Below are 16,335 nucleotides of genomic sequence, written 5' to 3'. Positions count from 1 at the left end.
GAATGTTTTCCTTTTTTGGCCGAGGTATAAAATACAAAAGCAGAAATGTAATGCTGGTTAGGCCATGGCTGGAGTATTGTGTACAGTTCTGGTCACCACATTACAGGAAGGACATAATTGCTCTTGAGAGAGTACAGAGGAGGTTTATGAGAATGTTGCCAGGGCTTGAAAATTGCAGCTATGAGGAAAGATTGGATTGGCTAGGATTGTTTTTCTTAGAGCGGAGGAGGCTGAGGGATGACTTAATTGAGGTGTACAAAATTATGAGGGACCTAGATAGAGAAGACAGGAAGGAACTGTTTCCCCTGGCGGAGAGGTTTTTTTCTTTTGGACGGAGGAGGCTGAGGGGAGATTTAACTGAAGTGTATAAAATTATCAGGGGCTTAGCTAGAGTGGATAAAAGGACCAATTTCTGTTAGCAAGGAAGTCATTAAACAGCGGGCATCTTCTTCTTCGGCCTCCTTGTCTCAAGAGACAATGGGTAAGCGCCTGGAGGTGGTCAGTGGTTTGTAAAGCAGCGCCTGGAGTGTCTATAAAGTCCAATTCTAGAGTGACAGACTCTTCCACAGGTGCTGCAGATAAAATTGGTTGCCGGGGCTGTTATACAGTTGGTTCTCTCCTTGCACTTCTGTCTTTTTCCTGCCAACTGCTAAGTCTCTTCGACTCGCCACACTTTAGCCCCGCCTTTATGGCTATCTGCCAGCTCTGGCGATCACTGGCAACTGACTCCCACGACTTGTGATCAATGTCACAGGACGTCATGTCACGTTTGCAGACGTCTTTAAAGCGGAGACCAGGACGGCCGGTGGGTCTGATACCAGTGACGAGCTTGCTGTACATTGTGTCCTTGGGGATCCTGCCATCTTCCATGCAGCTCACATGGCCAAGCCATCTCAAGTGCCGCTGGCTCAGTGGGGTGTATATGCTGGGGATGTTGGCCGCCTCGAGGACTTCTGTGTTGGAGATACGATCCTGCCACCTGATGCCAAGGATTCTCTGGAGGCAGCGAAGATGGAATGAATTGAGACGTCGCTCCTGGCTGACATACGTTGACCAGGCCTCGCTGCCATAGAGCAAGGTACTGAGGATACAGGCTTGATACACTCGGACTTTTGTGTTCCGTGTCAGTGTGCCATTTTCCCATACTCTCTTGGCCAGTCTGGACATAGCAGTGGAAGCCTTTCCCATGCGCTTGCTGATTTCTGCATCGAGAGACAGGTTACTGGTGATAGTTGAGCCTAGGTAGGTGAACTCTTGAACCACTTCCAGAGCATGGTCGCCGATATTGATGGATGGAGCATTTCTGATGTCCTGTCCCATGATGTTTGTTCTCTTGAGGCTGATGGTTAGGCCAAATTCGTTGCAGGCAGCCGCAATCCTGTCGCTGAGTCTCTGCAGACACTCTTCAGTGTGGGATGTCAATGCAGCATCGTCAGCAAAGAGGAGTTCCCTGATGAGGACTTTCCGTATAGTGGGCATAGATTTAAAGTAATTGGTGGAAGGATTAGAGAGGAGATTTAGAATAATGTTTTCACCCAGAGGTGGTAGGGTCTGGAACTCATTGCCTGAAAGGCCAGTTGAAGTAAGAACCCCCATCACATTTAAAAAATACTTAGATACGTACTTGAACTGCCGCAACCTACAGGGCTATGGACCAAGAGCTCGAAAGTAGGATTAGGCTCAATGACTTTCAGCTGGCAGAGACACAATGGGCCAGATGGCCTCCTTCTGTGCGGTAAGTTTTTCTATTTTTCCATATGTCTAATTCCTTTCATCAGAAGTGGTGAACTTAACATCCAGGACTTTATCATTAAGCAAAACATATTTTGCTATTGAAATCAAGATTAAGGTTTCATGATGTTTTCTGAAACCAAATTGATCTAAATTTACACTGTAGAAATCAGCTGCAACATTAAATATCAGAGATATTTCAGTTCAACTAAAAACAAATCATTGTTTTTGTTACGAGCAGGTGAGCCTTTGCCTGGTTTGGTCAGAACAGGGTTTAACTTTTAAAACACTGTGTTTTAAGCTTCCCTTCAGTGAATCTTTGTTCACCGTTCTCTAATTGTAGTGGCAAAGAAATCAACCAGACAGGTTTTCTTAGATTTAAACAAGAAAGGTATAAGTTTAATAACATTAAAACTCTAATTCGATTAAAACTACTAGAAATACGCGACACGACCACACTAGCAAGCATACGAGATAAACACACATGCAAATAGAGACAGAGGAGGAGAAGGAAGGAGAAAGGTTTAAAGTTATATGGAGTTCAGTTACTCGTTTTGAGTTGGATGTAGAGTCTTCGACTGCAGTTAAGTCTTGCCATTCTTGTTGTTGCCCAGTGCACACTTTCACTTGTTTAGCTGCAGGAGTCTTCTCTCTTGAGGCTTGAGTTACTTCTGAGGGTCCCTGAAACTTTTGTGAGAGAGAGAGCGAGGAAGAGACCTTCCTTCTCAGTTGTCTTCAAATTGCAGTCTCTTTTCCAACTGTTCCGTGAGCACAATTCAAAACTCCAAGTTGGCCAGTAGGTTAGTCATGTGACTAACCCCTTATTTGGGACAACCTCTCCTGTGGTGTGAATTTCAAAGCTCTCAGTGGGGTGGTGGGTGGGTGGATGTAGTGCTGTCTCTTACACAAACAAGATGTGGATCACGGTGCACAGACCAATCTTTGTTAATTGAATCAGTGGGCAGTTCCCATTGTCTCTATTTTTTCAACTGTCTTTTACAATGCAAATTCATGGGTGGCACAGTGGCGCAGTGGTTAGCACCGCAGCCTCACAGCTCCAGCGACCCGGGTTCAATTCTGGGTACTGCCTGTGTGGAGTTTGCAAGTTCTCCCTGTGTCTGCGTGGGTTTCCTCCGGGTGCTCCGGTTTCCTCCCACATGCCAAAGACTTGCAGGTTGATAGGTAAATTGGCCATTAGCAATTGTCCCTAGTATAGGTAGGTGGTAGGGAAATATAGGGACAGGTGGGGATGTGGTAGGAATATGGAATTAGTGTAGGATTAGTATAAATGGGTGGTTGATGGTCGGCACAGACTCGGTGGGCCGAAGGGCCTGTTTCAGCGCTGTATCTCTAAACTAAACAAAACAAGCCGTCGTGTTTCAGTGCTCTTTTAAAGAAAGCTTTTTTTTCAGGCCTGTAACAGTTTAAAATGAATGCTCCATATGACGAAACCAACATGTCTCACTTTGGCAGGTGTGGATTTCATTACACCTCCACATCAAGCGGAATGACATGCAGTTTTAGAAGAGCGTTTTCAATAAAAAAAAAGAAAGGAGAGAAAGTGCAGGAAAGCACACATGCATTTCTCTCATTCATTCTCACTCATTCAAAAATCCTAAAGATTGTTACAGCCTGTCTTGGTAGCAGTGCTGCTTTACACTGCCCTTTTGGCATCCCAATAAACATGTGATTTTTGGGGAGGTTTGCAGGTTGCATATTTCCATGACTATCTCGGGTGCCTTTGTTCCTGTTGAGATCTGCAGGGGAAGGGTTAAATTTAATTAGCCCTGGTTTGGAGTGCTGATTATGGAAGTTGGCAGTGGGTGATTCACTCTGAACTCTCTTACAGTGTTCGGATGAGTCATGCTAGGGCTTTTCACTTTACGGGGAGGGTTGGTTCCCTTTTCTTCTGACTATAGGGAAGGATCCTTTGCTAATCTTCCATTTATCCTCTGGGACACTCCTGCTTGCAGTTATTTGTTCAAATTCTACTGCATGTCCCTGCGACACTTTGACTAGGTGAGGCATCACTGGGTGGCTTCTGGTGTCTGCATTTACATAGGAGAATATGGGGTCTACGTTTTCCAACATTTCGGAGTTGGCTGACTGGACAGTTGGGGTTTTCATCTGCGAATCCTCTCGGATCCTCTGTAACCTGTCCACTTTGTCCCCTTTTCCTCTTTCCTCTCTAACTTTTTGCCAGCCTTGTGCCTGTCTATCCCCTTTTGTTCTCGGCAGGGGTCCCTTACAGTTCACCAGCCCTTTGCTGGAGGGTCCTCCAAACGCCGATACAGAACTTAGGGGTGCAGATTTCATTGTAGGTTGGGGTTTCCCCTCAACCTGGAACATGTGGCAACTCTTACAGTACACTACTACATCTTTGTGGAGTTTTTGCCAGTCAAACTGCTGTCTTATGCAGGCTTTTGTTTTCCGTATACCGACATGTACAGCCACTGTAATCTCGTGGGCCATTCTTAATGGGCGGCACAGTGGCGCAGTGGTTAGCACCGCAGCCTCACAGCTCCAGGAACCCGGGTTTGATTCTGGGTACTGCCTGTGCGGAGTTTGCAAGTTCTCCCTGTGTCTGCGCGGGTTTTCGCCGGGTGCTCCGGTTTCCTCCCACATCCAAAGACTTGCAGGTGATAGGTAAATTGGCCGTTGTAAATTGTCCCTAGTGTCGGGAGGTGATAGGGAATATGGGATTACTGTAAATGGGTGGTTGTTGGTCGGCACAGACTTGGTGGGCCGAAGGGCCTGTTTCAGTGCTGTATCTCTAAATAAAAAAATATATATAATATTTCTCACCGGTGCCTCTGCAGCACATTAACTGGTAAACCACTGTCCACTCTTTGTTCTCAGGTCTGTGAGGAGAACTCTGTTTCCTCATCAGTACCTCAGTCTTTAAATAATAGCAATCAGGGACTCCCACTGCTTCAATTTCAGTCTGGGCAGCCAGTGCTAACTCTCTTAGTACTGGGTCAGCTTGCTGAGCCTCAGCTAGAGAAGATTCATTTAATTCATTCCCTGGATCTTCTGACTTTCCAAAGAAAGTCTCAGACAGACAGACCTCATGGTCATCTTCCTGCAATACCAATTCAGCCTCCTCTGGGGGAGCTGGTTTGATCATGGCCTGATGCACTACACATGAAGGGAAACTGCAGGGGACTGTCTCCCACCACTGCCCTGTCTCTCTGACCTCCTGCGGTCTCTCTTTCACTACTGGGGAAGCTACCATCTTTGCCCCGTGCCAGATCATTGTCTCGGAGCAGGTCAACCCCGTCCACAGGCAAACTAGGGACAATCGCAACGGTCACCAGTCCCGAACCTAGGTCGCACTCCAAGTACATCCGAAGTAAAGGTACAGGCATCCACTGCCCTCCAATACTATTTACCACCATTCTGGTATTTATTACACTCTTTGGGGGAATGGTCAGGCCTTTTCCCAGTAAAAAAGATCTAGTGGCCCCTGTGTCCCTGAGGATTACTTTGGGCTTGCTTGCTCGAGGGGTATGGGGTTACTTTTCCTTTAGACACAAAATTCTGATAACCTTCAGGAATTCTATTCAATTTTCCTGCACCTACAGCAGTTTTTTTCCTGGGCCTTACTATGTCTGCAGTTAAAGCCACAGCTTGTTCATCTGTGCTTTCCATCAGGGCCCTTTCTCCTTCACTGAGCGGGTGTGCCCTGATTAGCCCTACAGGTTTTCCCCATAGTTTCCAGCAGTCAGCTCTTAGATGACCTGCTTTATTACAATGGAAGCACATAGGTCTCCGGGTCTCACACCTACCTCCAGCACCTTCCTTTTTGGCTGGAGGAGGGCCCGCTGTATCTCCTGCTTTTCTCTTTCTCCCAAGACTGCTTGGGCTTCTATCATCTTCCCACCCTTAGTCCTTTTCGGATTTGTGGGGGTGACTTGGAAAGGTTTTCCGCTGGGGAACCTACTTGTATATTAAAGCAGACTCATCAGCCAGAACTGTGACTTGCCTGGCTCTATGAACTTTTTGTTCTTCCACAAGTATTTATGGAGAGTCGGAGAGAGTGTTTAAATTCCCCTAGCAAAATTACCTCTCTGAGATTTTATAGCTGGTCTGCACTTTAAGAGCCTCAATCACTGGTCAAAAGCCAGCTGCTTATTTTGCTCAAACTCCAGGTGAGCTTGATCAGCTTGCTTCTTGAAGGTTCGAAATTCCTGGCAGTAAACTTCCAGTACTGGCTCATGTGCCCCAAGGATAACATTTTTTGTCAGTTCATAATTTGATGAACTGTCATCTGGCAAGAGGGAATAAACCTCATGGGCTTTTCTTGTTAGCCTGCTTTGTATCAGGAGAGTTCAAGTCTTAGCTAGCCACTTCCACGTCTCCCTCATTGAATTTTGGGATCAGTTGGGATCAGTGGTTCCAGCATTTCTTGTTTTTATTTCAGATTTCCAGCATCCGCAGTATTTTGCTTTTATTAAGATTTTTGTGATAGTCATAAACTTTCTTGTTCTGCTTTAACTTACCCTGTAAGCTTCTAGATAACCAAGGGGCTCTAAATTTGGCCGTACCACCCTTTATCTTTGTGGGGACATGCCTACACTTTGCCTGTGGAATCTCGCTTTTGAATGCCTCCCACTGGTTTGCCACTGATTTTCCTTCAAGTAGCTGTATCCAGTCTACTTTTGCCAGATCACCTCTCAGTTTCGTAAAATTTGTCTTCCCCCAATTTAGAACTTTTACTCCTATTTTATCTTTGTCCTTTTCCATGATTATGCTAAAACTAACTATTATGGTCGCTATCTCCAAAATGGTCACCCACTGCTACGTCATCCACTTGCCCAGCTTCATTACCAAAGACTAAATCTAGAATTGTGCCCCCTCTCGTTGAGCTTGTTACGTGATGGCTACAAAGGTTCTCTTGAATGCAGTTCAAGAATTTTGTGCCCTCTGTGCCCTTCACACTGTTTGTATCCCAGTTGATATTAGGGTAGTTGAAATCCTCAAATATTATTGCCCTATAGTTTTTGAACTCAGATATTTGCCTACATATTTGTTTTTCTATCTCCCTCTCACAATTTGTGGGTCTATAATACATTCCTCATAGTGTGGCTGCCCCTTTTTTATTTCTGATGTCCACCCATATGGCCTCATTTGATGGTTCATTTAGCATATCATCCCTCCTCATAGTTGTTATTGATTCCTTAACCAATAATGTTACACCCCCTCCTTTTTTTATCCCCCTCTCTATCCTGCCTGAAAACTCTATATCCAGGGATGTTAAGCTGCCATTTTTGCCCTTCTTTAAGCCAAGTTTTTGTTACAGGAATGATATCATGCTGCCATGTGTCTATCTGTGCACTCAGCTCATCCGCTTGATTTGCTAGAATCCTTGCATTTAAATAAATATCTTTTAATACAGCCAAGTTCCTGTGCTGTACAATTTTTAACCTTTGCTTCTTCTATCTTTCAGAGTCACTCGCTAATTTTCTGCCTCCCGTTCCCTGCTCTGAATTTTTCCTACCTGAAATGGCCCTCAGGTTCCCATCCCCCACCAATCTAGTTTAAACTGTCCCCAACTGCACTAGCAAACCTTCCTGCAAGGATATTCGCCCCAATCCTGTTCAGCTGTAGACCGTCTGGCTTGTACAGGTCCCACCTTCCCCATGACCAGTCCCAATGCCCCGGAAATCTGAAGCCCTCCCTCCCACACCATCTCTCCAGCAACGCATTCATCTGATACATTCTCCTATTTCTATACTCATTAGCATGTGGCCTTGGGAGTAATCCGGAGATATACACTGATATATACCACGAGCAGCAAGAGATTCAGGACTGAGCAATGCGGAACCCCACTGGAACAGCCTCACAGTCACAAAAACTCCCATTGATTATTGCCCTTTGCTTTCTGCCACTGAAACAATTTTGGATCTAACTTGCCACTTTCCCATGGATCCCATGAGTTTTTAATTCTCTGACCAGTCTGCCATGTGGGATATTGTCAAAAACATTGCAAAAATCCACGTAGACTACATCAAACATGTCACCCTCAGTGACCCTCCTTGTTACCTCCTAAAAAAAATTCAATTATGTTAGTCAGGCACAGCCTTCCTTTAACAAATCCGTGCTGACTGTCCTTGATTAATTCATGCTTTTCTAAATGCTGATTTATAGGGCTGGATTCTAAAGAGCCGTTGACGTCGAGATCCATGACATGAAGATGGCCCCAGATGAGGCCTGCCACGGATCTCAATGCCAGCAGAGCCCGGCCAGTCATTGCCAGCGGCGGCGAGGCCTCATGGTGGCCCCGTCACTCGGTGACGGAACCGCCCTTTAAACATTTAAATAAATTAAATCACCTGTATTAATGAGTCTCGCCATGATCTTCACCATGGTGGTCAGCACTATTGTGTCTTCGGATCCCTGTCCAGGGAAACGAGGTGCAACACTGGTGGGAAGCGGGGGGAATGAGGTAAGGTAGGTTTCTCAGTGCAATGGGGAGGGGTGGGGAAAACGGGGTCAAATGAACCTCACATAGGAATGGTGAGAAGGGTTACAGTCTAAAGTTTGTGCAGTTTTGCGGTTGGGGGTGGGGGGGAAGGTCGGATTGTGTAAGTGTTTTGGGGGGAGAAGGGCCAATAATTAATTTAATTGATATGGGGGGGTGGCGTGGGAGAGGGGCAAAAGAAATGTATTGATTTATTTAAATTCAATTTCACTTTAAATATTTAAATGTCCCAGTAGGGCTGAAAATGGCATCAGTGCCTATGCACAGGCAGCTGATGCCATTTCCGGGGACAGACAGCCCACCCCCTCTACGTGATCGGAGGGGTAGTGGGGGGGGGGGCTGATGGCCCGCCCTGGCTATTTAAATGAGTTGTCATGCTTGGAATTGCGGCGGCCCTTTGCCGTGTGGCCCGTGTGGGTGAGCCACCATCTTTTCCGCCCGCTGCCGATTTCGGCAGCGAGCTTATAGAATTCAGTCCATTTGGCTGTCAGTTTTTTTTACAATAAATTTGCCCACCACCACAGTTAAGCTGACTGGTATGTAATTACTCAGGTTATCCCTTCCTCCCTTTTTAAGTAATGCTACAACATGAGCAGTCCTCTAGCCCTCTGGCACCATGCCTGTAGCCAGAGAGGATTGGGAAATCATGGTCAGAGTCTCCGCTATTTATTTTCTTGTTTCTTTTAGCTGCCTGGGATACATTTCATCCAGCTTGGTGATTTATTCAGCTCCAAAGATGCTAAACACCTTAATATTTCCTCTCTCACTATGTTTATCCCATCCAATATTTTAGTTATCCTCTTGTTCTTCATGTATTTATGAAATATTTTTGGGTTTTTCTTGATTTTACTTTCCAATATTTTTTCATGCCCTCTCTTTGCTTCTCTAATTTCCTTTTCAATTTCACTGCTGCACTTTCTATACTCCTCTAAGCTGTCTGCAGTATTAAGCTCTTGACATCGGACATACACTTTCCTTCTTAGTCCTATCCAACTCTGTATGCTCTTTGACATCTAGGTGGTTCTAGATTTGGGAGTCCCACCATATTTCTTTGTGGGAACATATGTGTTCTGAACTCTCTCTATCTCCTCCTTGAATGCCCCCCAGTGCTCTGACATTGATTTACCTTCTTGTTCCCAGTCCTTTGCAAATCACATTTCAGCTTTGTAAAATTGCTCTCATTTGTGAAGTCAGATGCAAAGTATTCATTAAGAACCATGCTCATGTCTTCCATCAGGTTACCTTTCTGGTCTCTAATCGGCCCTACTCTTTCCTTAGTTATCCTCTTGCTCTTTATGTATTTATAAAATATCTTTGGGTTTTCCTTGATTTTACATGCCATGGGCTGTTAGTAATACAAATTTTTTTTAAGTAAACTGTTAATCTTTTGTTGGACGTCACTGATTAAATTGTAAAAACCATCATTTCGAATAAAAAAGTCTAGAAGTTTTTGGTATTACCATGACTACTTTAAAAAGATGAGAGCAATATTACATAGAAATAATGTAAAAATTCAAGGTGTCAAGCACACTAAGGTTACATATCAGAACCCCACTGATCAATTATTAACATAAAAGAAAAAAGATTTAACAGGCACCATAAAGGAGTGATATTTAACAATTTAACCAAAGCTTATGGAGCCAAAGAAATAGAAAGAATATTACTACTTATTCTTTAGATCGTTACTTTGTATGGCTTCTGGTCTCATCAGGCATACCTCACCCAACACCCATAAAATATGTCTGCCTTCCATCCACAACATCCTGGGGATCCAGGCTGGCAAGAAAAATCGGAGGAGAGAGGGGAACAATTTTTCATATTACAAACAATACCTAGCACAGGGAGCCACTGCGAAAGCCTCTTCCGCTTTCGAAGGCGGAACATCCCCCATGTGCTGATATACTTATGCTGGCATTTCTGGCTTCTTCAATGTGAGGATGCATCACATGCATCACCTCTCATGGACTCCCCATTTGACCCTGTGAACTTCAAAAGGTCCAAAAGTGTGCGATTTAATGCCTCCTGGCAACAAGTAGAAGATAGCCTTCCCCACCATTAATTTTTGGTCCTTAGACAGTTATGCTATACTCTTTAATAATACTGCTTACCTGTGTATAAAAAAGTCCAGTCAATTGCATTCAGATGTGGCTGTTATCATAAATGTCTCTTTGGATCCTGAGAAATTTGATACAATCAGCAAACACTTTGCATATCGCTCACAAACTACTTCCCAGCCAAATACAGGAACAGGAGTAGGCTATTTAGCTACTGGAGCCTGCTTCAGCATTCAATGTGATCATGGCCGATCTATAACCTGACTCCACATACCCGCCATTTCCCGCCATATATCCCTTAATACCCTTGGGTAACAAAAATCTGTCAATCTCAATTTTAAATTGAACAAATGATCCAGTATCAATTGCCATTTGTCAGAGTTCCAAACTTCTACCACCCTCTGCATGAAGAAGTATTTCCTGGGCCTGAATTTTACTAGCCTACCGCAAATCGCGGTGGCTGCTTTGATCTCGGTGGGCCTCGCTGAGCCTCCGTGTGGGGGCTCATTTAAATGGAGGGGGCGGAGCAGTTGCCCCCGATGACGTAGAGGGGGCAGCCACTCCATCCCTGACAATGGCAACCTGAGCCACTGCGCAGGTGCTGGGGCCATTTTTAAAGGGCTTCAAGCCCTTAGGAGAAATTTGAATTTTTAAAGGCACACTGTTTAATGTTGTTGTTAAAAAATTAAATAAAAGCTGGAGGCCCTTTCCCACCACCACACCACACCAGCCCCTCCAGTGTTTGTTTTTGGGCCTATCACTCCAAAATTAACTTTATTCCCAACTCTAACACCCGCCCACCCCACAACCTCATTACCTTTGCCCTTCAACCCCTTCCCACTGTCCCCACAACCAATACAAAATGTTTTCCCTGCTCCCCCCACCCTGCAATTTTCACTCCTCCCCCCTCCCTACCAGCGTCACACCTCAGAAGGCATGGGGGTTCCAGCTGGTGACCGGAATATCGTTGTGGGACGCATGCCGGGGCAAGGTAAGTTGATGTGCATTAATTTCAATTCATTTTAATATTAAAATGAAGGCCTGGCCGCCAGGGTCTGCACCGAGGCCTCGCCGCCACCGGTAAAATTCGGTGGGGTCTTCCCGGCATCAGGGGTCATGGCAGACCTCTCCCAGAAGAATTTTCCAAGCCATTCCGCCATGACCCCCGAAGGCGGAGGGCTGGTAAAGTTCAGGCCCTAATTTCACTCTTGAAAGGTCTGGCTCTAATCTTTAGACTGTGCCCCCTAGCCCTAGACTCCCCAACCAGCAGAATATTTCCCCATCTATTCTATCATTTCCCGTCAATATCTTGAAAATTTCCAATCAATCACCCCTTAAGATTCTAAATTCCAGGGAATACAACCCTAGTTTGTTTAATCTCTACTTGTAGCTTAACCTATGATCTGGAGCGTCTGCCAGACTTTCGGCGTGGTAGGCCGGCACTCCTGTGCCTTCAAATCACTGTCCGGGGAAATGCAGCGCCACACTGGTGGGGAAGGGGGAGGAGGTAACTTTTCAGTGCGGGGTGGGGAGGAACGGGGGTCAAATAAAGGTAATGGGTGTAGGGGATGGTGGGGAGGGTTGAACTTTAAACTTTGTGCAGTTTGTGGGGGGAAGGTCAGATGTAAAAGGTAAGTGTTTGTGGGGGAAGGGCAAATAGTTCTTCTTCTTTGGCCTCCTTGTCTCGAGAGACAATGGGTAAGCGCCTGGAAGTGGTCAGTGGTTTGTGGAGCAGCGCCTGGAGTGGCTCTGAAGGCCAATTCTAGAGTGACAGACTCTTCCACAGGTGCTGCAGATAAAATTGGTTGTCGGGGCTGTTACACAGTTGGCTCTCCCCTAGCACTTCTGTCTTTTTTCCTGCCAACTGCTAAGTCTCTTCGACTCGCCACGCTTTAGCCCCACCTTTATGGCTGCCCGCAAGCTCTGGCGATCACTGGCAACTGACTCCCACGTCTGGTGATCAATGTCACAGGACTTCATGTTGCGTTTGCAGACGTCTTTAAAGCGGAGACATGGACGGCCGGTGGGTCTGATAGCAGTGGCAAGCTCACTGTACAATGTGTCCTTGGGGATCCTGCCATCTTCCATGCGGCTCACATGGCCAAGCCATTGTAAACCCAGTAAAAACATATATAGTAAAAACACATGAGAACTTAGCTGAAACAAAGGGGCCAGTTACACATCAATGAACAGTGTGTTGATGCGCGATGAGTACAAAGGGGCACAGCACACAGATAGCCAAGGAATTGTAGATATGATTATAGAAAAGGTATTGAGGAGGATCCCAGAAACTAGGAGTCGTCATGGACACCAGAAATGATTAAACTCATAATAGACAATGGGAAATTGTGAAATTTTGAACAGGTTCTCACTGAGCCAAATAAGGAATTATCATTATGTCATTATACCAGATCCCTATGAGTAAGTAAGAGGGGCGGACCTTGGAAACAAGATATAACCCCTGACTGAAACTGAGGAAGATACGAGAATCCCGGGGAAGAACACACGAGAAGATACCCTGAGCCAGGGGCTCAGAGAACAGAAGGTCAGCCGCAAGTCCGAGACTGATCACCTCGTGTCTTGACGGGTAGTATACTGTGCAAGTAGTGAGAGCTTGTACTTGATGATTTAGTGTGTGAATAAAATATTGATATACCTTTCACCAATCAGATTCCATGGATTCTTTAAGATTAAGTGCGTGTTAGGCACAACACCATCTCAAGCGCCGCTGGCTCAGTAGGGTGTATATGCTGGGGATGTTGGCCGCCTCGAGGACTTCTATGTTGGAGATAAGGTCCTGCCACCTGATGCCAAGGATTCTCCGGAGGCAGCGAAGATGGAATCAATTGAGACATCGCTCTTGGCTGACATACGTTGACCAGGCCTCCCTGCCGTAGAGCAAGGTACTGAGGACACAGGCTTGATACACTCGGACTTTTGTGTTCCATGTCAGTGTGCCATTTTCCCACACTCTCTTGGCCAGTCTGGACATAGCAGTGGAAGCCTTTCCCATGCGCTTGTTGATTTCTGCATCGAGAGACAGGTTACTGGTGATAGTTGAGCCTAGGTAGGTGAACTCTTGAACCACTTCCAGAGCGTGGTCGCCGCTATTGATGGATGGAGCATTTCTGATGTCCTGCCCCATGATGTACGTTTTCTTGAGGCTGATGGTTAGGCCAAATTCATTGCAGGCAGACGCAATCCTGCCGATGAGTCTCTGCAGACACTCTTCAGTGTGAGATGTTAATGCAGCATCGTCAGCAAAGAGGAGTTCCCCGATGAGGACTTTCCATACTTTGGTCTTCGCTCTAAGACAGGCAAGGTTGAACAACCTGCCACCTGATCTTGTGTGGAGGAAAATTCCTCCTTCTGAAGACTTGAACGCATGTGAGAGCAGCAGGGAGAAGAAGATCCCAAACAGTGTTGGTGCGAAAACACAGCCCTGTTTCACGCCACTCAGAATAGGAAAGGGGTCTGATGAGGTGCCGCAATGCTGAATTGTGCCTTTCATATTGTCATGGAATGAGGTGATGACACTTAGAAGCTTTGGTGGACATCCGATCTTTTCTAGTAGTCTGAAGAGACATCTGCTGACGAGGTCAAAGGCTTTGGTGAGATCAATGAAAGCAACGTAGAGGGGCATCTGTTGTTCGCGGCATTTCTCCTGTAGCTGACGAAGGGAGAACAGCATGTCAATGGTGGATCTCTCTGCTCGAAAGCCGCACTGTGCCTCAGGGTAGACATGCTCAGCCAGCTTCTGGAGCCTGTTTAAAGCGACTCGAGCGAAGACTTTCTCCACTAAGCTGAGCAGGGAGATTCCACGGTAGTTTTTGCAGTCACCACGGTCACCCTTGTTCTTATAGAGGGTGATGATATTGGCATTGCGCATGTCCTGTGATACTGCTCCCTCATCCCAGCACAGGAAAAGCAGTTCGTAGAGTGCTGAAAGTATAGCAGGCTTGGCACTCTTGATTATTTCAGGGGTAATGCCGTCCTTCCCGGGGGCTTTTCCGCTGGCTAGAGAATCAATGGCATCACTGAGTTCCGATTTTGTTGGCTGTACGTCCAGCTCATCCATGACTGGCAGAGACTGTGCTGCATTGAGGGCAGTCTCAGTGACAACATTTTCCCTGGAGTACAGTTCTAGGTAGTGCTCCACCCAGCGGTCCATTTGCTTGCGTTGGTCAGTGATTGTGTCCCCTGATTTAGATTTGAGGGGGGCGATCTTCTTGATGGTTGGCCCAAAAGCTCTCTTAATGCCATTATACATTCCTCTGATGTTTCTGGTGTCGGAGGCCAGCTGAATATGACTGCATAGGTGTTGCCAGTAGTCATTTGCGCAACACCTGGCTGTTCTTTGTGCAGCACTTCTGGCTTTTTTAAGTGCTACGGATGTTAACTCGCTGGGGGCTTTCTTGTAGTTCAACAGTGCAATGCGAAGGTCAGATGTAAAAGTTAAGTGTTTTGTGGGGGAAGGGCAAATAGTTACTGTAACTATTATTTGGGGGGTTGGAAAAGGGCATTATAAATTTATTTATTTAATTTTGGGGGTGACTTCTTTAAAAATTTAAAATTTAAATTTGCCAGCAGGGCTAGCTGCCCTTTAACAATGGCGCCAGTGCCTGCGCACAAGCAGCTGACGCCATGGCCAGTGACGGACAGCCTGCCCCCTCCACATGATTGGAGGACCACCCCGGCTATTTAAATGAGCCGCTGCGCAGGAGATTGCGGCGGCTCTTTGGCTTGCAGCCTGCGTGGGCGGGCCACCATTTTTAGAGCTCGTCACCGAAATCAGCAGTGGGATCTTAAAGTCCAGCCTCAGGTATAATTCTCGTAAATATACGGTGCACTCACTCCAAAGCCAATATATCCTTCCTAAGCTGTGGTGTCCAGAACTGCTCACAGTGATCAAGGTGTGGTCTAACCAGGGCTTTGTATAGCTGAAGTGTAACTTCTACCCCCTTGCATTCTAGTCCTCTAGGCCACCTGTTCCCTGGGTCTCAGGTATCACTTTGATAGAGCACTAGGTTTAAGAACAGCAAATAGAGACACTGGGGTAGGCAAAGTAGTAATAAGAAGCACCTGCTGGAAATATATATTTGCACAGCAAAACTACTTGTGATATGAAGTTCAGTGTTCTGATTTAAGTTGGATCTTTGTTTTGAGAGGATGTTTTGAGGTCAGTTTGCAATGACATACAAAGTTCCTTCTATGCCTTCTTCTTGAACATACCTCTTCTGAGACATTACTAAGACAGCAGGTACCTCCTAGTTATCGTCTTCTCCTTTGGTGTTTTGCCTTATCTTGCCTTCCTCTTGCTGCTCCTGTTCTGCTTCCATTATAAGGTTTTATATGAGAACTCCCATAGTGAGTTTCATGTTATGGGTTCCGTGACAGAACATACGAAAATGACAGACAAAAAAGACCTCCTGGTCCATCCAGCCTGTCTCACACTGTTGCAATGCCTTATACCTCACATACATACACTCTCCATCCACCCAAAGTCATATTATCTCCTGGGAGAGGCAAAAAAAGATTAACATTCATGCAATTTAGTTACGGGGGTGGGGGGGGGTGCGGGGGAGGGAAATTAGAAAATTCCTCTCCACCCACCCGTAGTTGATCAAAACTAATCCAGGAGATCACATTGGCCTGGATAAGTGGGAAGAAAAAGATTTACCTAACTGAAGCTGCTGAAAAGTACTTACAAAATTCTTTCTGAGCAGTACAGCTGAGGAAAGGTTTTTCCAATCATTTCAGTCAAAGCTCATGTTTCAGATCAAGTTTGTAGGCATTAAAAGCCTGTGGACAATGTGGCCTAGAAATTGGTTATCACCTGAATTAGGTCATAATCCTGGTGCGGCACATGCTCATAGATCTAATGAGTTCAAAAGGAAGGACAATGGCAAAATGATCCACCTGGCACATTAGGACAGTACCAATGAGCTGCAGGCACCATTAGCAATTCTAGAAGTAGCTTGCTCCTCACAGGGAACAAGAATGATCGGCCAACTCAGAGGCCTGCTACTGGCCTCAGGAGAGTTTGTGAAGACAGGGAAGCAATCA

The 16,335-nt window shown here is 45.8% G+C and overlaps 1 protein-coding gene across 1 annotated transcript in view; it reads right to left on the bottom strand.

The window, feature by feature from the left end:
• Positions 1-5,078, bottom strand: part of vwde (von Willebrand factor D and EGF domains) — a 306,182-nt gene extending 301,104 nt beyond the window's left edge. Inside the window, exons 1-5 of the mRNA XM_068052969.1 lie at positions 4,964-5,078; positions 4,537-4,869; positions 3,361-3,488; positions 1,804-1,829; positions 819-856 (exon numbers count right to left, since the gene is read on the bottom strand). Of these exons, the coding sequence (XP_067909070.1) occupies positions 819-856; positions 1,804-1,829; positions 3,361-3,488; positions 4,537-4,869; positions 4,964-5,078 (640 nt within the window). The remainder of the gene's footprint in view (positions 1-818; positions 857-1,803; positions 1,830-3,360; positions 3,489-4,536; positions 4,870-4,963) is intronic.
• Between the last annotated feature and the right edge of the window lie 11,257 nt (positions 5,079-16,335).

Source organism: Heterodontus francisci, chromosome 2 (genome assembly GCF_036365525.1).
Source record: "Heterodontus francisci isolate sHetFra1 chromosome 2, sHetFra1.hap1, whole genome shotgun sequence".
NCBI lineage: Eukaryota > Metazoa > Chordata > Chondrichthyes > Heterodontiformes > Heterodontidae > Heterodontus > Heterodontus francisci.
This window is presented reverse-complemented; position numbering and strand designations above follow the sequence as displayed.